General features: G+C 39.6%; 3 protein-coding genes across 12 annotated transcripts in view; 1 reads left to right on the top strand and 2 right to left on the bottom strand.

Moving 5' to 3' along the window:
* Positions 1-5,801: 5,801 nt before the first annotated feature.
* Positions 5,802-18,339, top strand: LOC110464604 (cytochrome P450 26A1-like). Of its 6 annotated transcripts, none has more exons than XM_021519950.1 (6): positions 5,802-5,964; positions 9,812-9,850; positions 13,039-13,261; positions 13,803-14,294; positions 14,482-14,913; positions 16,048-18,339. In XM_021519950.1, the coding sequence occupies exons 3-6, from the start codon at positions 13,040-13,042 to the stop codon at positions 16,396-16,398; spliced, it is 1,497 nt and encodes a 498-aa protein (XP_021375625.1). In that variant the 5' UTR covers positions 5,802-5,964; positions 9,812-9,850; position 13,039; the 3' UTR covers positions 16,399-18,339. The 6 variants fall into 6 exon arrangements, with proteins under 6 accessions (XP_021375625.1, XP_021375631.1, XP_021375591.1 ...); XM_021519932.1 differs by lacking the exon at positions 5,802-5,964 and adding an exon at positions 6,117-6,196; XM_021519956.1 differs by lacking the exon at positions 9,812-9,850.
* Positions 18,340-18,483: 144 nt separating this feature from the next.
* On the bottom strand, positions 18,484-21,684 carry LOC110464139. The gene is made up of 3 exons (XM_021519209.1): positions 21,673-21,684; positions 20,220-21,426; positions 18,484-19,730 (listed from the first exon to the last, which is right to left on the bottom strand). Exons 1-2 carry the CDS (start codon positions 21,682-21,684, stop codon positions 20,326-20,328), a joined length of 1,113 nt encoding a protein of 370 aa, XP_021374884.1. The 3' UTR covers positions 18,484-19,730; positions 20,220-20,325.
* LOC110464571 (uncharacterized F-box/LRR-repeat protein C02F5.7-like) overlaps positions 21,456-22,733 on the bottom strand; it is a 71,209-nt gene continuing 69,931 nt past the window's right edge. For all 5 annotated transcript variants that reach the window (XM_021519873.1, XM_021519878.1, XM_021519865.1 and 2 more), the window contains one exon: positions 21,456-22,194. In XM_021519873.1, coding sequence (XP_021375548.1) covers positions 22,023-22,194 — 172 coding nt within the window. In that variant the 3' untranslated portion in view covers positions 21,456-22,022. The remainder of the gene's footprint in view (positions 22,195-22,733) is intronic.

Below are 22,733 nucleotides of genomic sequence, written 5' to 3'. Positions count from 1 at the left end.
GTTCATAAAATAATTTAACTTCATTTAAAATATCTTCTTGTTTTCTTATAACATCACCATTTTCTTTTTCTATCATCGGGATAATTTTTGAGGTAAAATGTCTATTTTCAAGATTAAAAAAATAGTTTGTTGGCTTCTCTCCCTCTTCCACCCATTTTGCCTTGGACCTTATAATGCTACCCCTCATTTTAATTTGTCTGATTTTTTCCAATTCCTTCTTTTTTTCACCTACTTGATCCAGATTGACATTATCCATATTTTCTAAACTGTTAATAGATTCTATAAGAGTATTTTCCTGTATGTTCTGCATTTTTTTTTATATGATGCATATGAAATAGTTTTACCGCGTATTTCAAATAGTAAGGTCTCTAAGAAAAGTTGGTCGTTGATTTGGAACTGGATATCCTCATCTGATATATTATTAATAAAATGTGGGTTATATATTAAAAGGGCATACTGCTCATCATGTAATAAAGAATTATTGAATTTCCAAAGTCCTCTTCCTCTCTTAAATTCATTAAATTTTATTGTAATAGTAGGTATAGAATGATCAGATCTGTAACCAGTTTCAATACTAGAGTTCTGTATATTACTTAACATATTTTCTGATACCAGAAAAAAATCTAAACGTGCCTGTTTAATAGGATTATTTCTCCTCCATGTATATCTCTTATAATCTGGATGTTGCTCTCTAAAAATATCTACTAGACTGAATTCATCTATAAGTTCAATTACCAGAGAGGACTTCAACCAAATTTACTCTGAAGCATCAGTAAGGGAGTGCAATCATTTCTTAAATAAATCAAGATGTACTAATGCATTCAGTTGTAATGACTTAAATATAAAACCAGGTGAGCGATACAGGTCCAATGGACCTCTTGTTCAGGAAATGATTGCCCTCTCCCAATGAAGTTTCAGAGCAACATTTGTTAAAACCTTCTCTGGGGTTTAGGAGATGCGTTTTAAAGCAAATTTAGGTACATTCTCCTTCAGGGCCTGCCCCCTGACCTCAGGGGTTGAACCAACCTCATCTATTTAAGAAATGATTGCCCTCCCTTACTGATGCTTCAGACTTAATTTGGTTGTAGTCCTCTCTGGTGTTTGGGAGGAGATGCGTTTTAAAGCAAATTTAGCTTAATTCCCCTTCAGGCCCCGCCCCCTGGCCTCAGGTGTTGAACCAATCTCATTTATTTAAGAAATGATTGCACTCCCTTACTGATGCTTCAGAGTAAATTTGGTTGAAGCCCCCCTGGTGTTTGGGAGGAGATGCGGCGTGTTAAAGCAAATTTAGCCAAATTTCCCTTCAGCCCCCTCCCCCTGGCCTCAGGGGTTGAACCAACCTCATTTATTTAGGAAATGATTGCCCTCCCTTACTGATGCTTCAGACTTAATTTGGTTGTAGTCCTCTCTGGTGTTTGGGAGGAGATGCGTTTTAAAGCAAATTTAGCTTAATTCCCCTTCAGGCCCCGCCCCCTCGCCTCATGTGTTGAACCAACCTCATTTATTTAAGAAATGATTGCACTCCCTTACTGATGCTTCAGAGTAAATTTGGTTGAAGCCCCCCTGGTGTTTGGGAGGAGATGCGGCGTGTTAAAGCAAATTTAGCCAAATTTCCCTTCAGGCCCCGCCCCCTGGCCTCAGGGGTTGAACCAACCTCATTTATTTAGGAAATGATTGCCCTCCCTTACTGATGCTTCAGACTTAATTTGGTTGAAGTCCTCTCTGGTGTTTGGGAGGAGATGCACGTTAAAGCAAATTTAGCTAAATTCCCCACCACCCTGGCCTTAGGGGCTGAACCAACCTCATTTATTCAGGAAATGATTGCCCTCTCCCAATGAAGTTTCAGAGCAACATTTGTTAAAACCTTCTCTGGGGTTTAAGAGATGCGTTTTAAAGCAAATTTAGGTACGTTCCCCGCCCCCCTGGCCTCGGGGGTTGAACCAACCTCATTTATTTAAGAAATGATTGCACTCCCTTACTGATGCTTCAGAGTAAATTTGGTTGAAGCCCCCCTGGTGTTTGGGAGGAGATGCGGCGTGTTAAAGCAAATTTAGCCAAATTTCCCTTCAGGCCCCGCCCCCTGGCCTCAGGGGTTGAACCAACCTCATTTATTCAGGAAATGATTGCACTCCCTCAATGAAGTTTCAGAGCAACATTTGTTAAAACCTCTGGGGTTTAGGAGATGCGTTTTAAAGCAAATGTAGGTACGTTCCCCGCCCCCCTGGCCTCGGGGGTTGAACCAACCTCATTTATTTAAAAAATGATTGTACTCCCTTACTGATGCTTCAGACTTAATTTGGTTGTAGTCCTCTCTGGTGTTTGGGAGGAGATGCGTTTTAAAGCAAATTTAGCTTAATTCCCCTTCAAGGCCCCCGACCCCACTGGACTCAGGGGTCGAACCAACCTCATTAATTTAGAAATGATTGCCTGTCCCTACTGGTGCTTCAGTCCAAGTTTGGTGGAAATCCTCTTTGGCGTTTAGGAGGAGATATGTTTTAAAGAAAAAGTTGACAGATGAAGAACGACGGACGACGGACGCTGCGCAATGGCATAAGCTCACTATGATCCTTCGGACCAGGTGAGCTAATAATCGTTTACAATTGGATAAACCCAAATTCTAACTCCCACACGGCTACATGTACTGATAGATTTTGTAATCTGTCTATCTACAGTAGTTGACCTTCAGTTTTATCTCGTGGTCTCAACTTTTAGAGTAAAACACAAATAAGTTATTTTATTTATCATAATGCCATGCACATTTACAGTGCATTATAACATTTCGTAGATTGTCACAATGTTCACCTCTTGCGCCCGGCAAGGGGGTGTTATATTGCACTGTGGACTTATACTTCTGCTGCAGGTTTATGACCCTTACGGTGACGTAATAACACAATAAAGTTTAGGGATGCTATATATATCTATCATTGAACTCCCATGTGGAGGAGATTATACACTTATATGACCATGATAGTCAACAAATGTCAAAGGTATAGCTGTACTTATTATCTATTTGTATTGATAGTACTGTGCTGTTTCATAAGACCTTACGTTGTACATACGAGGAGTTTAATTTCAGTCAGCCCGAGTCGAGTGACCTTACCCGGGTCGAGTGACCTTATCGGGTAAAGTTTGGTTGGTGCTGACCCGCAGTTGACATTCCTACCTCGGTCAACAGTTCAATCCTCTACAGACAAGTGTTTAATTGGCAATACGGTCTATAGGTTATGTAACGGGATTTATTCATACAGTAGCACGCACTGTAAACGGTTAACGTTAATACACACGAGGACAATACCACTGTCACCTGGTGGAAATCGTTAAGACACTGCGTGCACTTTACATTCATCGTTCAGCCTATTCTCTTAAGCTTGCGATTGTCCGTTCATGTTAAGAGTTTTGGGGATTACCACTAGTCAGCAAATACTTGAAAGTTGATCAGGAGCCAACTTGATAGACCTGCAGACTACTGGTTATACATAACTTAACATATTTGACACCTGTGACAGTTGGACATGGTTAACGACATTACTTTGACCACTGTGACTTTGACAGTTGAGCAAATGAATCATTTGAATTGACTTAGTAGCGCTTCCTCAAAATATGCTGCTGACGAAAGTTCATTATCCCTGGCGTTTTGTAATTGAGAAGAAATCGTTTAAACATTCTACATAATTTGCTTCTGTTAGCTTGAAAGAGGGTCAAGTTTATTGATTGGAACAAACTTGGTAGCCCTTTATCTAAGTGTTCCATTGGCCAAATGTCATCCAACTGGGCCTTTAATGTTTTACCCCATTTGACCCCTATGTCATTGACAGTGTGTCAAGGTAATTCATTTGAACACATTAATAGCCCTTCCTTCCGGCATGCAACTTAATTGCCAACTTTCATCAAATGAGGCATTTTGGTTATTTAAAAGAATTTTTTTATTTTATTTCAAATATTATAACTCATTTGACCCCTGTAACCTTGATAGTTTGTCAAGGTCATTCGTTTGAAAAATGTCATCCCCGTATGCAACTTGTTAAATATTGCCACCATGGACCATTTGGTTATTGAGAAGAAGTTGTTTAAATATTTTAACATATCAAACCCCTGTGACCTTGAGAGAGGGTCCAAGTCATTCATTTGAACAGATTGTGTTCCCCTTATCTTATGCTACTCAATAATCAACCTGGGTCTTTAGGTTTTGAGAAGAAGTCGTTTAAAGGTTTTAACACATTTGACCCCTGTGGCCTTGAAAGTGGGTCTATGGTATTTATTCGAACAAACTTGGTAGACCTTCATCCTTGTCTATTAATGACAAAATACAATCACTCTGAGCTTTCTGGTTATTGAGAAGAAGCCGTTGGAAATTGTAACACTTGTTACCCCTGTAACGGATAGATGGGTGGACTTACGGATAGATGGATTGACTTACTGACGGATGACAGCCGCTGAGCCATTGCATAAATTCACTTGGCCCCTCTGGTCTGGTGAGCTAAACTATATTATTTGGTAGATGGGTCAAAGCAGAGCAAGATGTTCAACAAAGATAAAATCATATGGCGTCTGGGAGGATCTATACACCACGAACGGCTGTCGATAGCAGCGACACAAGAATTGTCCTTTAGAAACCTGTACATAGACATCACTGGAACATGTTCAACCTGACATGCCAGACTGTCGCTTCGCTCTCTGTTCTTCACGTTCACGGATCACTTTACCAACGAGTTGGAGGACTGATTGGTTCTCACAGACGATCATTGTACAGCACTTTGTGTCTTTAAGACAGGAGGTTCGGAGGTCGCATATGTAGTTATGTAGTTCTTCATCTAAGTACAATCCTCCGTCAATACTGACGATTACGGATTTTTGTTGGTCTTGTGCTGTATTGCGTTGTTATATAGCGTTTTTTGTATAGGCTATAGGATAAAAAAAAACAGGTTAAAAGCAGTTTGTATTAGTTGTGTTGTAGATTTTGTATTTGTTCGATTATGTTATATGTGGTGCTTGTCCTGAATTCTTCTAGTGTTTCTGATTGGATGATTGTTTTGGGTAGGAGGTTCCACTGATTTCATGCGTATGGAAAGAATGAGTGTCTGTATGTGCCTTTGGATGTGTAGATATGTTTGTAACTAATGTCGTGTCATTCACGTGTTCTGGTGTCTGCGGGTATGATATTGTTTGTGTGTATTGCTACTTGTTGGTGTATTATTTTGTTCTTGTTCTGCGTGTGTGTAGGGCTGGCCATTGTAAGTTACACCAACAAGGTCAAGACGATTGCAAAGCGGCGGTGGAACGAACGAAGACCAGATGGTCATTGGAAGAAAGTTAATGTCGACAGAAACAGGGACGAGATATTTCAGAGTGATGTGAAGGATTCGATGAGCTGGACCACGACCTTGATCTGCGATAAGAAGAACAGATCTGCTCTAAACCAAACCAAATGCCAAACTTGCATTTGTTTTGTTTCCAATGGCAGTCTTGCGAATTGTTTGATAAATTTTTTGTTTTACAGAAAGTTTTTGTCACTTTGATAATGGAAATGAATGCGTTCGAATTCAAGTGCATTTTAAAGTACAGAATAGTAGAAATATAAAACCAAACTGTTCATCTATTGTTATATAGTGCCTAACGCCACCCCATACTTGCCTGTTGTCTTTCTCTCCACAATTCCATATTTTCTCCTAACTTACCCCTAACTGCTAAGCTGCACTTTTGAAAGGCGACAGATTATACTTTCCAAGAACTCTTGTTGCTTACCTCGTACCCAGTGAGCGTGGTAAAATGAAATGAAACTGGGACTAAAAAGTAGAGTAAGCTGTTACAACCCGTGGCTGTTTACCAACGCTAAAATACCGTAACGTGTTAAATGCCTGTTGACAAAATGTATGAATGGGGGGGTGGGTGTCATGATCTGGTCAAGCTGGACTTGTTACTATACATACACCTACTACTGGAGTAGAACAGGTGATAGAGCGCCAGGTGAGATGTAACATCACATCCTAGTGTAACGCCAACACAGGTAAGATAGACTAATACTTTACATACATGTACATGTATATATTCCAATTCCATTTTAATCACACTGTACACATATATAATTTACGTCACGCATGACAAGTTATACTTTCAATAAATGTGTAACCGACGATGCACCTTTTGTGCACTAAAAGTGCACCACCTTCTTGCACCCCTTCCACTGAGAGAATTTGACGTACGTATGCCATTCAATACACATTTTTCCTGTTACATATGTCTATATTTCGAGCGAATATATATACTGTATCTTTTTTGTCGTAAATGAAACGTTAATCAGGTATGGAGAGCACCACGTAAATTGCACCGACAGGTCTCCATGTCGTTGCTAGGTAAATGAGTATAGGCCTAATACCTATGTTATTATGACAAGTCGTGTATGTGATAAACAGACGACTGGAATCACATAAACAAGCTTTATGTGGTGTGGGAACCTAGCTATACGTAACATAGCTAATCCATTAACGCATGCTGTGATATTTTCGACAATTTAAAAAAACACTTTCGTGTCAATTAACCACCAGCTAGCTTATATATAATTATCTGTATTGTCTCGGGGAAAGGATATACATACGTTTCTGATAAAACTCATTGATTTTATCAAGGTCCGTTTTATCAAACGGGTATGAAAATGTGTGTTGTGTGTTTAAGAATCTGTGCAGCGATATCAGAGATAGACTTATCGGTATCAATATCGCACTCGGATGGAATAGAGCATATTATTTTTTTAATTTATATATATATATTCGATGCTTGGTCCAAAAGGTACGTAGTTCGTACCGTACCAGTTCTTGTCCTGTTGGTCCATACCGTATCAATTCTTGTGTCTGTGGCCCTTATTGTCTTTGGTTCATAACCTACTAGTTATTGCCCCTGGATTATCGCCCCTTTGGTAACAGTTGTCCATGTGATCCATAGTATATGAGTACTTGTCTCTTGTCTATAACAAACTAGTTATTGTCGCTGTTGTAGTAATTGTCCATGTGATCCATTCCAGTCCTTTTCCCTATGTCATACAATAAACGTGTTTAAATGTACAGTATGCAGTAGTGCTGGATCCAGTTTCTTTACTTTATTTGCATTCCTACCTTTGATATCGCCCCTCAAAAAAATACCTCAGACCCTTGTAATTTCAATAAAAAAAAACATATATTACATTTTCGGGACCAAAGAAGTGGTACTCTTGGGGTCTGTACAGTCCTTGACCGAACTTGGTTTGACACGTGCTTGGTTTGACTTCCTTCTTGACCTTTAATTCTTTTAGCCCCAGGCGTGTTATCAGAAAACCCTGTTTCCAAACGTTTCTTGGCTATTTATTTGGTATGTTGTTCTTGAGAAAAATTGAAGTTTAAAATTTTACTTCAATAATTTATTACTTCAGCTTTGTTGACCAGAAACCAAATTTATGACAGACAGGAATCCCCCTGTTCCAGGTTCATTATATATAGCTTTTGTTTCTTTGACTTTCACCTAATTAAGTAGAACGATCATGTTATTTTAACGTCTTAAAGGTTGACCGTAGTAACTTTAGATATTGACAGTTCAAAGTCATTGGACCTCGCCCCATTAAAGCTAAAGCCACTTTTGAACTGAAACAGACCGAGAATTATAACTCTTACCGTAGTCGAACGGCCGTAGTCATCTAATAGCACAGGGACATGATAATTTGTTACATCTATATTTTGCCCTAAACTGAGGTGTTCAGAGTCCTCTACACGATTAGGGGTTTAGATATTTTTTGGGGGGAAATGCCACCCCAATGATGGTATTTTGTACTCTGTACTCAAATTTATCTAGCACTCTAAAGCGTGTAAAACTACTCTGAACAACTCAGTTTAGGGCCAAATATAGCTGTAACAAATTTCTCATTTCCCTGTGTAAAATAGTAGTCATTTTGACCTTGTTTGTACTGATACACATCAATAAGCTGTTTGTCCTGAGTTTGACCCCAGCTGAGGGGAACTTACATTGTTGTATAAATGTACTGTGACAACAAGGACAAGTAAGTAAGTAAACACGATAGTACTACTATGTATAGCAGCCGAGATAGTACCAACCACTAATCCAGGTGATCCAGAGTTCAGCGGGTCACCTTATTTTTCGGTGACTTCAAAAGTACAGACCCAGCACGAATACCTTTAAAGGATTTTAAAAAGCCACGAAATTTATCACAATGCAATAAGGCTTCAATCGCGTGGATAATGTTGACCTTCTAAAAAATACACTGACAGAGACAACATTATATTTTGTCAGAGAACCTCATCAAGTAATATAACAGACCGGAAGCCCCGTACTATAGCTGTTCCTGGATGATAACACGTCTAGATAAAACACGGCTCGGAAATAGAGACCGATCGAACGAAAACTAATCAAGCTACAGACTTTCACGGGATGACCGTTCTGTGGTCAATCTAGTTAAGTAACACTCGAGACATCGGCTCAATTGTATGGTTGTGAGATCTTCATTCTGATCACGGAGTGTTTCAATTTGTCATTACCAGGACGATCGGCGATGTTTCATTGAGTAACCCCCTCTCCATCTCTGTTAACCCAGACAGTTTGTCCTACACACGACCTCCGCGACATAAAACAAGTCAGATCAATATAAAACAGCCTTCTCTCAGAAAGGAAGGAAATATTAAATTGCATATGGGAAACCATGTAACCTTTCTCATTTCACATCCGTATCCTTTATTATGTCCGGGACATCCTGTTACTTTGATCATACCCGGGACACCCTGTAACCTTTATCGCATCCGGAACACCCTGTAACCATTATCATATCCGGAACACCCTGTAACCCTTTATCATATCCGGAACACCCTGTAACCTTTATCATATCCGGGACACCCTGTAACCTTTATCATATCCGGAACACACTGTAACCTTTATCATATCCGGAACACATTGTAACCTTTATCATATCCGGAACACCCTGTAACCTTTATCATATCCGGGACACCCTGTAACTTTTATCATATCCGGAACTCATTGTAACCTTTATCATATCCGGAACACATTGTAACCTTTATCATATCCGGAACACCCTGTAACCTTTATGATATCCGGGACACCATGTAACCTTTATCATATCCGGGACACCATGTAACCCTTTATCATATCCGGAACACCCTGTAACCCTTTATCATATCCGGAACACACTGTAACCTTTATCATATCCGGTAAAGCCTGTAACCTTTATAATATCCGGGACTAGCTGTAACCTTTATCATATCCGGAACACCCTGTAACCCTTTATCATATCCGGAACACCCTGTAACTTTTATCACATCTGGGACACCCTGTTACCTTTATCATATCCGGGACACATTGTAACCTTTATCATATCCGGGGCACCCTGTAACTTTTATCATATCTGAGACACCCTTCTTAATATCATCCGGGACACCCTGTAACCTTTATCTCATCTGAGACACCCTTCTTAATATCATCCGGGACACACTGTAACATTGAGTATATCCGGGTCACGTTTTAACATTTTTTCTCTGTATATTTATCAGAAGAACTCTACCATTATATCTTTATCACGATCACATACATAAGACACGGCTTGCAGCCTTTATCACATCACGAGAAGGGAAGATACTAATTTATCGAATATTATTCCCTGGCAGTGGGCTTTCTTGAAGCCCACAAATCCCGTGTAGATCCGCAACTCTAAAATCTTATACCAGAAAAGGTACTTTTGGCAAGCGATCAGTAAAATACTTTTAAATAGGCAAATGAACTCGCTTCTATATTAATCGATACCAGTTCGTTTCCTCTATTACAGTCCGTGTCAGTGTGGCCGGGATCGCCGCCTGTGACATAGGTTAGTACCTCTGTAGTATGGATGGAAAAAAATCATTCTGGCGTCCTAAGTTTTACTGGATATCAAAACTGATGTCCAGAACATCTAATATACAATTCTGGTCAAGATCGTTCTTTCCACTTGGTTCATTAATACAGACCACACCTGGCTAACTTAGATCTCGGATAACATTGACCAGAAAAAATAAGAACGATAATTTTAAATTTGAATTGGGCGTTTATGGTTCGTGAGAATAAAAGAGATACAGTACGTGTGAATACTCAGTGTTATGAGGCCCCGAACTACTTTCGTAGGTTAATCATTCCTGTTAGCCTCGTGCCCTGAAGGTGCTCCAATATTATATTTTTAACTTGACGTTGCCAATTATTGCCCTGAAAATGACCCAGCGTGCCGTTTTAGCTCTGAATTGTGGTTAGATCTCCCCTATATGACCCAGCATGAGCGTTAAGCTCGATCTGATAGTTGTAATAAACCAATAGACAAAAGGTTGAGATATATATAGGCCGTGACACAATAACCGTAAGCTACCTTTTTGCTGTGCGCTGGAGTCAGAGCTCTTACAGGTCATGACACGATGACACACTGAACTGTGGGCACTGACCTCAGTCACAACGTTAACGTGATAACGTAATAGTGTATAGATACATATAAGGGCGGGAGGAGAGCTGGCTACTGTAAGCTAGGCAGACTCCGGGCCGATCAGGTAAGACGTATACGCTGGTGTTATTTTGTAAATGTAACGTCTGTTTGCTTTCTCCAATGATATACATAGAATAATGATATACTTTTACATGTATACGATTGCACGTACAACTATGTTCATAATGTGCATTGTACTACATTGTAGTACTCTGTATTAAATTGTACATTGTACTACATTATAGTACTCTGTATTAAATTGTACATTGTACTACATTGTAGTACTCTGTATTAAATTGTACATTGTAGTACATTGTGCATTGTGTACATTATATTACATTGTCATTTGAACATAGCTATATATAGTCTCACAGTATTAGTAGCATTGTAGTACTGATAACTGCTACTAGAAATCTATAAATGTATATTATAAAGTGTACTATTATATATATATCGTTACAGTGTACGTGTACATGGTTAACAAAAATGTACAGCTGAGAAATATACGCTACAAATATGAAGTACACAAAAACAGGTTATACGAGGACATGTAATTTATATAATTATACAGGGAGTTACACTATCGCTGCTGTGTATTTATATACAGGTCCGTATAGAATGACAGCCTACTGAACTGTGTATTCATCAGAGAAGTAGTGGTGTGTGAATGTCAGATATGGAGAAGTAGTGGTGTAGCAATGTCAGATGTATAGAAGTAGTGGTGTGGGAATGTCAGATGTAGAGAAGTAGTGGTGTGGGAATGTCAGATGTAGAGAAGTAGTGGTGTGGGAATGTCAGATGTAGAGAAGTAGTGGTGTGGGAATGTCAGATGTAGAGAAGTAGTGGTGTGGGAATGTCAGATGTAGAGAAGTAGTGGTGTGGGAATGTCAGATGTAGAGAAGTAGTGGTGTGGGAATGTCAGATGTAGAGAAGTAGTGGTGTGGGAATGTCAGATGTAGAGAAGTAGTGGTGTGGGAATGTCAGATGTAGAGAAGTAGTGGTGTGGGAATGTCAGATGTAGAGAAGTAGTGGTGTGGGAATGTCAGATGTAGAGAAGTAGTGGTGTGGGAATGTCAGATGTAGAGAAGTAGTGGTGTGGGAATGTCAGATGTAGAGAAGTAGTGGTGTGGGAATGTCAGATGTAGAGAAGTAGTGGTGTGGGAATGTCAGATGTAGAGAAGTAGTGGTGTGGGAATGTCAGATGTAGAGAAGTAGTGGTGTGGGAATGTCAGATGTAGAGAAGTAGTGGTGTGGGAATGTCAGATGTAGAGAAGTAGTGGTGTGGGAATGTCAGATGTATAGAAGTAGTGGTGTGGGAATGTCAGATGTAGAGAAGTAGTGGTGTGGGAATGTCAGATGTATAGAAGTAGTGGTGTGTGAATGTCAGATGTATAGAAGTAGTGGTGTTTGAATGTCAGATGTATAGAAGTAGTGGTGTGTGAATGTCAGATATGGAGAAGTAGTGGTGTAGGAATGTCAGATATAGAGAAGTAGTGGTGTGGGAATGTCAGATGTATAGAAGTAGTGGTTTCTGAATGTCAGATATAGAGAAGTAGTGGTGTGGGAATGTCAGATGTGGAGAAGTAGTGGTGTGGGAATGTCAGATGTGGAGAAGTAGTGGTGTGGGAATGTCAGATGTAGAGAATTAGTGGTGTGTGAATGTCAGATGTATAGAAGTAGTGGGGTGGGAATGTCAGATGTATATAAGTAGTGGTGTGGGAATGTCAGATGTAGAGAATTAGTGGTGTGTGAATGTCAGATGTATATAAGTAGTGGTGTGGGAATGTCAGATGTGGAGAAGTAGTGGTGTGGGAATGTCAGATATGGAGAAGTAGTGGTGTAGGAATGTAAGATATAGAGAAGTAGTGGTGTGGGAATGTCAGCTGTATAAAAGTAGTGGTGTTTGAATGTCAGATGTATAGAAGAAGTGGTGTGTGAATGTCAGATGTAGAGGAGTAGTGGTGTAGGAATGTCAGATATAGAGAAGGAGTGGTGTGTGAATGTCAGATGTATGGAAGGAGTGGTGTGGGAATGTCAGATGTATAAAAGTAGTGGTGTTTGAACGTCAGATGTATAGAAGTAGTGGTGTGTGCATGTCAGATGTATAGCAGTAGTGGTGTGGGAATGTCAGATGTATAGCAGTAGTGGTGTGGGAATGTCAGATGTATAAAAGTAGTGGTGTTTGAACGTCAGATGTATAGAAGTAGTGGTGTGTAAATGTCAGATGTAGAGAAGTAGTGGTGTGTGAATGTCAGATGTAGAGAAGTAGTGGTGTAGGAATGTCAGATATAGAGAAGTAGTGGTGTGTGAATGTCAGATGTATAGAAGTAGTGGTGTGTGAATGTCAGATGTAGATATGTAGCTGTGTGGGAAAGTCAGATGTAAAGAAGTAGTGGTGTTTGAATGTCAGATGAAGAGAAAAGAGTTGTGGGAATTTTTGATGCAGAGAAGAGCGGGTGTTTTGGAATTTTAGATATAGAGACACTGAGTGTCGTGGGAAAACTTTGTTTAGAGATGAAGGTAAATCTTTATCTTTGTTTGTTTTATAGTATGGAAATGTCTGCACAGTACCTGTTTGCTGACTGTTCTTCAGTGTGGAGCATTGCTGTTGGAATACTTGCGGTACTGCTGATCCTACCTACATTACTCAAGTGGGGGTGGCACTTCTACATCAATAGGGTTTACCCTGCAGACACGGCTTCATCAAAGCCCCTGCCCCCAGGGACACTTGGCTACCCTATCATTGGAGAGACAATCCAATTCATACTCAAAGTAAGATTTTCAGTTCTTAATCATCTCAGTTAAACCATTAACAGATATATTAAAGAAACACTGGTGATGTGAAAAATTCCTAATTTGAATAATTGTTGAATATATAACTTGACTAGGATTGTCGTATTTGTGTTGAAATGTCTATACAAATTCCTCTTATGGCAGGGGCAATACAAATTCCTCTTATGGCAGGGGCAATACAAATTCCTCTTATGGCATCAGCTATACAAATTCCTCTTATGGCAGGGTCAATACAAATTCCTCTTATGGCAGGGTCAATACAAATTCCTCTTATGGCATCAGCTATACAAATTCCTCTTATGGCATCAGCTATACAAATTCCTCTTATGGCAGGGGCAATACAAATTCCTCTTATGGCAGGGGCAATACAAATTCCTCTTATGGCAGGGTCAATATAAATTCTTCTTATGGCAGGGGCAATACAAATTCCTTGTACCCCGGGAACATGTACACCTCTTCATTGGGTATCCAAACTGATTAGATATGACGGCTAGTACTGTATATGTGATGTTTGTTGTAGATTGCTGAGTACTATCACGAGAGGAGAACTAAGTATGGTGCAATTTACAAGACACACCTTATGGGACGCCCAACCATCCGCGTGAGCCAGGCAGAGTACATGAAGATAATTGTAAATGGAGAAAATACAATTGTAATATCACAATGGCCTGAAGCCACTCGACGCATTCTAGGAAATGGTGCACTGTCAATGATGTCGGGAGAGACACACAAGTTACGGAAGAAATTTGTGGCTGCTGCATTTTCCCAGACGGCACTACAGTCCTACATTCCCAGCTTCCAGACAATATGTCGTCAGGGGCTGACGGAGTGGAGAGAGCGCAGACATATCATTGCCTTTGATGAATGCAAGACCCTGGCATTCAAGATTGCTTCCAAGGTGCTGGTGGGCTTCCAGTATGAGAAGTCCTCTGAACTGGTGGATCTGTTTGAAGTGATGATGTACAACACGTTCTCCCTGCCTATAAACCTACCCGGGTTTGGTCTCTATAAGGTAAGGCCAATCTCCTATCTTATCAAAAGGTTCGAAAAAAACAACAAAAGGTGAGAGATCATTAAAAAAATTGCAAGGAAAAATTTCAAGTGCCTAAAAATGCCACACTGTGCCTGTTGTATGCGACAGCTGAAGTATCTAGAATATCATAGAGTCTACTGTGTATCAAACAACTTTGTATTTGCAGGGTTTGAAAGCTAAAGAGAAGGTTGTAGCAGAGATCGACAAATGTCTGATGAGGATTGAGACTGAGGGCAGCGACCAGGATTTTACAACAGCAATGCACTTCATCTTGTATTCCCAGGAAGGGGGTGCTACCATCCCCCGCAAAGAGCTTTGTGAGGCTGCAAATGAGCTGCTCTTCACTGGCCATGACACAACATCAAGTACCCTCTGTTCAGTGCTGATGTATCTGGGGAAAAACCCAGAATACCTCCACAGGCTTCGGGCTGAACTCAAAGCCAATGACTTACTGGACTATGACGATGATACAGTGGATCTTAACCTGATGAAACTGAATTCTCTCCCTTTCCTCCATAATGTGATGAAGGAAACCCTAAGACTAGCTCCACCAGTGGGTGCTGGCTTCAGACGGGCCATCAAAACATTTGAAGTTGGGGTGAGTACTGAGTGTCTGATAATTTGTAAGGGTTATTTGGAAAAGTACTGTCTACAGGGTTATTGGTACAAGTACTGTCTACAGGGTTATTAGTACAAGTACTGTCTACATGGTTATTGGTACAAGTACTGTCTACAGGTTTATTGGTACGAGTACTGTCTACAGGGTTATTGGTACGAGTTCTGTCTACAGGGTTATTGGTACAAGTACTGTCTACAGGGTTATTGGTACGAGTTCTGTCTTCAGGGTTATTCGTACAAGTACTTTCTACAGGTTTATTGGTACGAGTACTGTCTACAGGGTTTTTGGTACAAGTACTGTCTACAGGGTTATTGGTACAAGTACTGTCTACAGGGTTATTGTTACAAGTACTGTCTACAGGGTTATTGGTACGAGTACTGTCTACAGGATTTTTAATACAAGTATTGTCTACAGGGTTGTTGGTACAAGTACTGTCTACATGGTTATTGGTACAAGTACTGTCTACAGGGTTATTGGTACAAGTACTGTCTACAGGGTTATTGGTACAAGTACTGTCTACAGGGTTATTGGTACAAGTACTGTCTACAGGGTTATTGGTACAAGTACTGTCTACAGGGTTATTGGTACGAGTACTGTCTATAGGATTTTTAATACAAGTATTGTCTACATGGTTATTTGTACAAGTATTGTCTACATGGTTATTGGTACAAGTACTGTCTACAGGGTTGTTGGTACAAGTACTGTCTACATGGTTATTGGTACAAGTACTGTCTACAGGTTTATTGGTACAAGTACTGTCTACAGGGTTATTGGTACAAGTACTGTCTACAGGTGTATTGGTACGAGTACTGTCTACATGGTTATTTGTACAAGTACTGTCTACAGGGTTATTGGTACGAGTACTGTCTACAGGTTTATTCGGTACAAGTACTATCTTCAGGGTTATTGGTACAAGCACTAAATGCAGGGTAACTATCAGTCCATTATGATCTTAAACATGAGGATGAATTTTATTCAACCTAAGGGCAACTTCATTAAAAAACAAATGGTAAAATATTGCAATTTACTATGGTATATAGAGGTAAGACTTTGTCATGTTATTTATAAAAATACTTCTTGCACTTTAGATTAATTTCATTTGTCTTCTTGTAGGACTACCAGGTACCAGAAGGGTGGACAGTGTCCTTTGGGATTCGTGAAACACATCACAACTCCCCAGTCTTTACAAAGGGTCTCGAGTTCAACCCTGACCGATGGACAGAGGAATTATCTGACCTTGGAAAGCAAGAAACAGGAAAATTTAACTTTCTACCGTTTGGTTATGGAAGCCGGATTTGTGTTGGGAAAGAATATGCAAAATTGCTTACAAAAGTGTTTATTGTGGAACTATGCCGGTCTTGTGACTGGGAACTGATGAATGATGATATTAAAATGTCCTATATCCCTGTAGCAAAGCCAAAGGACAGCTTACCTCTCTGTATATACAACAGGGGAGATAATTAGATCTACAACAGGGGAGGTAATTAGATATACAACAGGGAATATAAGATCAATGATAGTTATACCTTTACCTGTCTGTGTATGTCAGGGGAGGTAATTAGAATGCTCTCTGTTTATGACAGGGGAGGTAATCAGATCAGTAGTTAGAAGATGTAGGAAGGGAGATAACTCCCAGTGACCATGTGATATTATTTAATTTTCCCGGTGAACTGAGCGTGTAATTGTTTTACATACTATACATTGTTTTATGTGAAATTTTAATGTTATATACTATTTTTACATATCTTCATATTTCTAACAAGACTTTTACTCCAAGGAGAAAGTGTTTGGCGGTTACAATGCGAGTGTTTAAAAGGGACAGTTACAGTTTGCTCACTATCACGGTGGGTAACACTATACCGGTGGAAAGTCTCTTGTTATCTCATCACATGTTGTCAAGTTACTATTTCTGGATTAAGTTTGTGGAATGGAAAGTCATTCATATATCAAGATATTCATCTTAGACCAAACATTATGACCAAATTTCCTGTTCTCAGTCTAGTTTTGACTACAAAGCTTGAGTAACAGTGATTAACTTCCAGTAAATGTGATAAATTGTTGATTTGGAGTTTTATATCTTCAAAACAGCCAAGGCAAAGTGTTTTAAAATAAAATATACAACATAAATTGAACATAAATTGAGAACATTTTTTATTTGTACCTGTATTACAGTGTTGCTAATGTTCATTACTTGTTTTCTTGCACATGATAATACATGTATTGTGTTTTATGCAATATTTTATTTGTTTTTTTATCTTCTGAAAAAAACCCATGAAGAAATACTCATTTAAAACTGATAACAGTTTTGAAATGTTCACGATATTTAAGGAACAATAATAAAGTCCATTTCTTACAGAGTTCCGTCACTCGGTAAGATTCATTAATTCATAAATGTTTAGCCTCCTAAAAGCTTTGATCATGTTCATTTGAAGTTCAGGTGTCTTTCAATATAGAAAGGTGGAATTTATTTAGCTGGTCAAAAGATGAAAAGCTTACCAAACTTTTAAGAAAAACAAATTAAAAACAAAGATTTGTTCATTCTCAAACTGCACTGGTATTGTATAATATAGGAGTATCCTTTATCATATCTTAAACTATCTCATCCATGTAATGTACAGGGTTTGTTTTCATTTGCAATATTTTGGCCAACTCTGTCAAAAGTACAAATCAAACTGTGTTGTTTTTTGAGGAATATATCACAGATATCACAAATATATATATGTGTAACCTATTTATAAATACCGGTGTATATCATGGCCGAATAATACATATGTGTCACCTTCCAATGTTTACCAATGTGTAATTTGGACGAATAAATAATTATTGTGTCTCCACTTAAAGCTATCAGAAAAATATAGACATGTTGGTATGTAAAACATTTCATTTTGTTTTAGAAAATTTACACAAAAACAGCATTTGCGTTTATTTCAAAGGATTTGCCTGCAGGTAGCCAAATAATTACATGGTAGTGACACCCTGTAAAACCAGGTTAAGTAGGTAAAGTGGAAGCGCAGACATTTTTTATTTGGCCTGATCATCTTTGTTGTGTAATTCTGTTTGACCACAATCCAATAAAATCTGTTTATGTGATGTTGCCTAGTAATGCCAGTAGCCACCGTTATGTCTTTGTAATTTTAGTGCTAAGCCCGGTAAAACCCTGCTCATGTAGTGTATGTTAATGTACATACATATCACAATATTGTCAGTCGCCCGGTTATATTATTTTTGTATAAGTGCTACATCTCCATGAAGGCTTACTTTTGTAGTAAATGTACATATAAACATATATACATATCACAATATCGTCAGGTACCCTGTTATCTTACATCATGTATTTTTCTGTATGCTATAACCCGGTAAAAAACTGCTTATGTAGTACATGTATTTCAAAATATTTTAATGCAATAAAAGTTTTTAAATAAATGAAAGTGTTTCTGTCTTTTGTACTAAGTTTCTGATGTCATCTAATTTAAAGCAAAATATTTTGAATTATTTCATGCAAGGAAATGATTGCTTGTGTGTAAGAAAAAAAATCAACAAACAATGTTATGGTATTTCATAAGTTTATTCACAATCAACAACCCCAGGAGTAGAATACCTTACAGGTAAAATGACAAACTTTAGGTATGACAATAGATATTTCACACAGGTAGTATACATATCATGTTTAGCAGTATCACCTTAAACATAACAAATTGATGGAATACATTTGATAAGGATAACGAAACATGACATGGATCTTATTCCTGTATGTTTAAATACAACTGAGACTTTGCCTCATTTTTCAAGTCGTTGAAGAAAAATTACATTAAATAATAATTTGATAACTTTTATTTGATTTTAACATATATCTATATAGGTGTCTTGTATCCTATCCTTGCTATGAAACTGGAGATTTGAGGTGAAGGTCAAACTAGAAGTCGCTTGTGTGAGCCACACCCTTCACACGGCCCTAGTACAGTAGTAATTGCCTCGCATACAGAGCAGGATTATCATAAAATTGGTTGTGCCATTTGATTAACTTTTATAACAAGTCATACGCAGGACCAAAGATTACAGGACACTGAAGAATTTGCAGCATGATTCACTTTCTGAATTGCATATTTTGAAGGATGTCAACATTTGACTAATGCAAAAAATCAAACATAACAAAATAAATTAATGACAGCACGTATACATAGTTGTAGTTTAACAGTTTGATATAATTCAATGAATTAATGCACAAATCATCACTTCATGTAATAAATAATTTCATTCATAAAAATATTTCAACAACTGTAGAGATAAAAGATCTCTGAAACATTAAATTACATAATAAATAGTAAGCATCTTGATATCAAATTGCACATAACGTCCCATGCATACATATTAATGTGTTCACCTCCACATTTGATTTGGTGAAAAATTGTTTATGCATATAATCAATGTATCACTGATGGAGTCCTGAATTTTTTATCACCATATTTTCATTTGCATTTATTATTAGAGAATACATTTTGAAATTGTCTTATTTTTCCATAAGCAGCAGTTATCGCCCTTTATATGATTGAGTTTACTAAAATTTAGCTTGGATAAAAATAATTGCATCATAAAACCTTAAAATAAACAGTCATAAAATCTTTGTAGATACCGGTAGATATGCATAGTAAAAAAAAATCTAGAAATCTTTCAATTACATAGTTTGATTTTTATCCTTAATTTCACAATGGTGTGTGCCATTATTTGATACTGGGCTATTACATGATCATATGAAGAAGAGTACCAGTAGCACTAGTCACTTTCTCTGGGAACCTGACCTGTATGTACTGTCCCGTCACTGTGTGTGAACCTGACCTGTATGTACTGTCCCACCACTGTGTGTGACCCTGACCTATATGTACTGTCCCACCACTGTGTGTGAACCTGACCTATATGTACTGTCCCCCCACTGTGTGGGAACCTGACCTATATGTACTGCCCCGCCACTGTGTGGGAACCTGACCTGTATGTCCTGTCCCGTCACTGTGTGTGACCCTGACCTGTATGTCCTGTCCCGCCACTGTGTGGGAACCTGACCTATATGTACTGTCCCACAACTCTACGTGGGAACCTGACCTGTATGTACTGTCCCACCACTGTGTGTGAACCTGACCTATATGTACTGTCCCACAACTCTACGTGGGAACCTGACCTGTATGTCCTGTCCCCCCCCTGTGTGTGAACCTGACCTATATGTACTGTCCCACAACTCTACGTGGGAACCTGACCTATATGTACTGTCCCACCACTGTGTGTGGGAACCTGACCTGTATGTACTGTCCCGTCACTGTGTGTGAACCTGACCTGTATGTACTGTCCCGCAACTGTGTGGGAACCTGACCTGTATGTACTGTCCCTCCACTGTGTGGGAACCTAACCTGTATGTACTGTCCCACCACTGTGTGTGAACCTGACCTGTATGTACTGTCCCACCACTGTGTGTGAACCTGACCTGTATGTACTGTCCCGCAACTGTGTGGGAACCTGACCTGTATGTACTGTCCCGCAACTGTGTGGGAACCTGACCTGTATGTACTGTCCCGTCACTGTGTGTGAACCTGACCTGTATGTACTGTCCCGCCACTGTGTGTGAACCTGACCTATATGTACTGTCCCACCACTGTGGGGGAACCTGACCTTTATGTACTGTCCCACCACTGTGTGGGAACCTGACCTAAATGTACTGTCCCACCACTGTGTGTGGGAACCTGACCTGTATGTACTGTCCCGCCACTGTGTGGGAACCTGACCTGTATGTTCTGTCCCACCACTGTGTGGGAACCTGACCTGTATGTACTGCCCCACCACTGTGTGGGAACCTGACCTGTATGTACTGCCCCACCACTGTGTGGGAACCTGACCTGTATGTACTGTCCCGTCACTGTGTGTGAACCTGACCTGTATGTACTGTCCCGCCACTGTGTGTGAACCTGACCTATATGTCCTGTCCCACCACTGTGTGGGAACCTGACCTGTATGTCCTGTCCCACCACTGTGTGGGAACCTGACCTGTATGTACTGCCCCACCACTGTGTGGGAACCTGACCTGTATGTACTGCCCCACCACTGTGTGTGAACCTGACCTATATGTACTGCCCCACCACTGTGTGGGAACCTGACCTGTATGTACTGCCCCACCACTGTGTGGGAACCTGACCTGTATGTACTGCCCCACCACTGTGTGTGAACCTGACCTATATGTACTGTCCCACCACTGTGTGTGGGAACCTGACTTATATGTACTGTCCCACCACTGTGTGGGAACCTGACCTGTATGTACTGTCCCACCACTGTGTGGGAACCTGACCTAAATGTACTGTCCCACCACTGTGTGTGGGAACCTGACCTATATGTACTGTCCCACCACTGTGTGGGAACCTGACGTATATGTACTGTCCCGCCACTGTGTGGGAACCTGACCTGTATGTACTGTCCCGCAACTCTACGTGGGAACCTGATACATCTTCCCTCCCACTACTGGTTAACAGGAATGGTAAGGGGATCTTGTAATATATAATATCCTTATGAGGCTTTCTGATTTTAACCCTATCTATAAACACACTTCATGTCACACTAATGACTAGTCACTCTGTACAATTTTCTAATGGCAACTTCATCTTTGCCTTTCTAGTCACATCATTTGATTGAAAAAAAGTAACAGATTTTAGTAACAGTCTGAATGAACTCTTATCCTGACTGCAAGGACCTGGGTATGTTTACATCCTCCAACATTTTGTACTTTGGCATCAACACCTACATCCTCAAGTGACACAATAACACAGGTCATATGATCAGGGTCACATGATTAGGTATCACATGACAGGGATACCAAGGATTGTGGGTATGGGAGGGATGGGAGGACTTCCTGTACAAGCCCCTACTGGTTCCAATGCTATCAACCCTACCACTCAACAAACATCTGTCACAAAGGGTATCTGATGGCCACATCTTGATAGACTCTATATTGTTTAGATCTTAACCTTCTCTTTACAGTCCTAGCGAGACTTAAATCTAGTGCCCCTATGTTGACCATAAACACTTTGACTGTCGCTGCTAAGGGGAGGTAACTCTCAGTTGAATAGGAGATCTTTGTAGCAGGACAGGAGGCTGACAATGCTGGTGGAGTAGTTAGTTGTCGTCCTCACGACCTTGACTCTGTCTGCTCTCTCGAAATTGGATTTGACCATCTCATAATATTCCCCGTCACTTAGTGTAAAGGACTTGAGGTTTGGACAGCGTAACCTACAAAAGACAGAAAAAAGATACATTTCATATATTAGAATTTAATGTTCGAAAAAATTCTTCTTTGACATTAATTTCTCCCACCCTCCACAGGGGTGTCTCCTGTTTTAACAGGGAAAGATCAGCTTGTCACCCCCTAGGGGGAGATAGCCTTGTGCCGATTAGCACATGTTTAATTGTGACATCATTAAAATGTGTCGTCGGCAATTGTGACGTCATCAAAAGTGAATGACGATATCCATACCCCACATGTGTTTTTGTTTACAAACATGGCAGACTACTGTCGGTGGAGGTCTGACTAAAGTAACAGGATGGGAGAAAAATAATCACCCCCTACCTTGAGGGTGTAGAAAAGAAATCTCCAACCCTCTGGGCTTTAGATTTTAATTGCAATCTGAAACAGAACTTTACCCAGTGTCTATGACAGGATTACTTCACTGGAAGCCTGCTGATACCTATTTTTACAGCAGGGTCGATTGGAACAATGCATATTAGTATCTTGCTGATGAATACAACAATAGTAGCTACTGCTACTAATA

The sequence above is a fragment of the Mizuhopecten yessoensis genome, unplaced genomic scaffold (assembly GCF_002113885.1).
Source record: "Mizuhopecten yessoensis strain PY_sf001 unplaced genomic scaffold, ASM211388v2 scaffold1539, whole genome shotgun sequence".
NCBI lineage: Eukaryota > Metazoa > Mollusca > Bivalvia > Pectinida > Pectinidae > Mizuhopecten > Mizuhopecten yessoensis.
This window is presented reverse-complemented; position numbering and strand designations above follow the sequence as displayed.

Coding starts and splice junctions, on each gene's coding strand:
- LOC110464604 (XM_021519956.1), top strand. CDS start 13,040: ATGGAAATGTCTGCACAGTACCTGTTTGCTGACTGTTCTTCAGTGTGG. Junction 13,262..13,802: donor CAATCCAATTCATACTCAAA/GTAAGATTTTCA, acceptor TGTTTGTTGTAG/ATTGCTGAGTACTATCACGA. Junction 14,295..14,481: donor CCGGGTTTGGTCTCTATAAG/GTAAGGCCAATC, acceptor TTGTATTTGCAG/GGTTTGAAAGCTAAAGAGAA.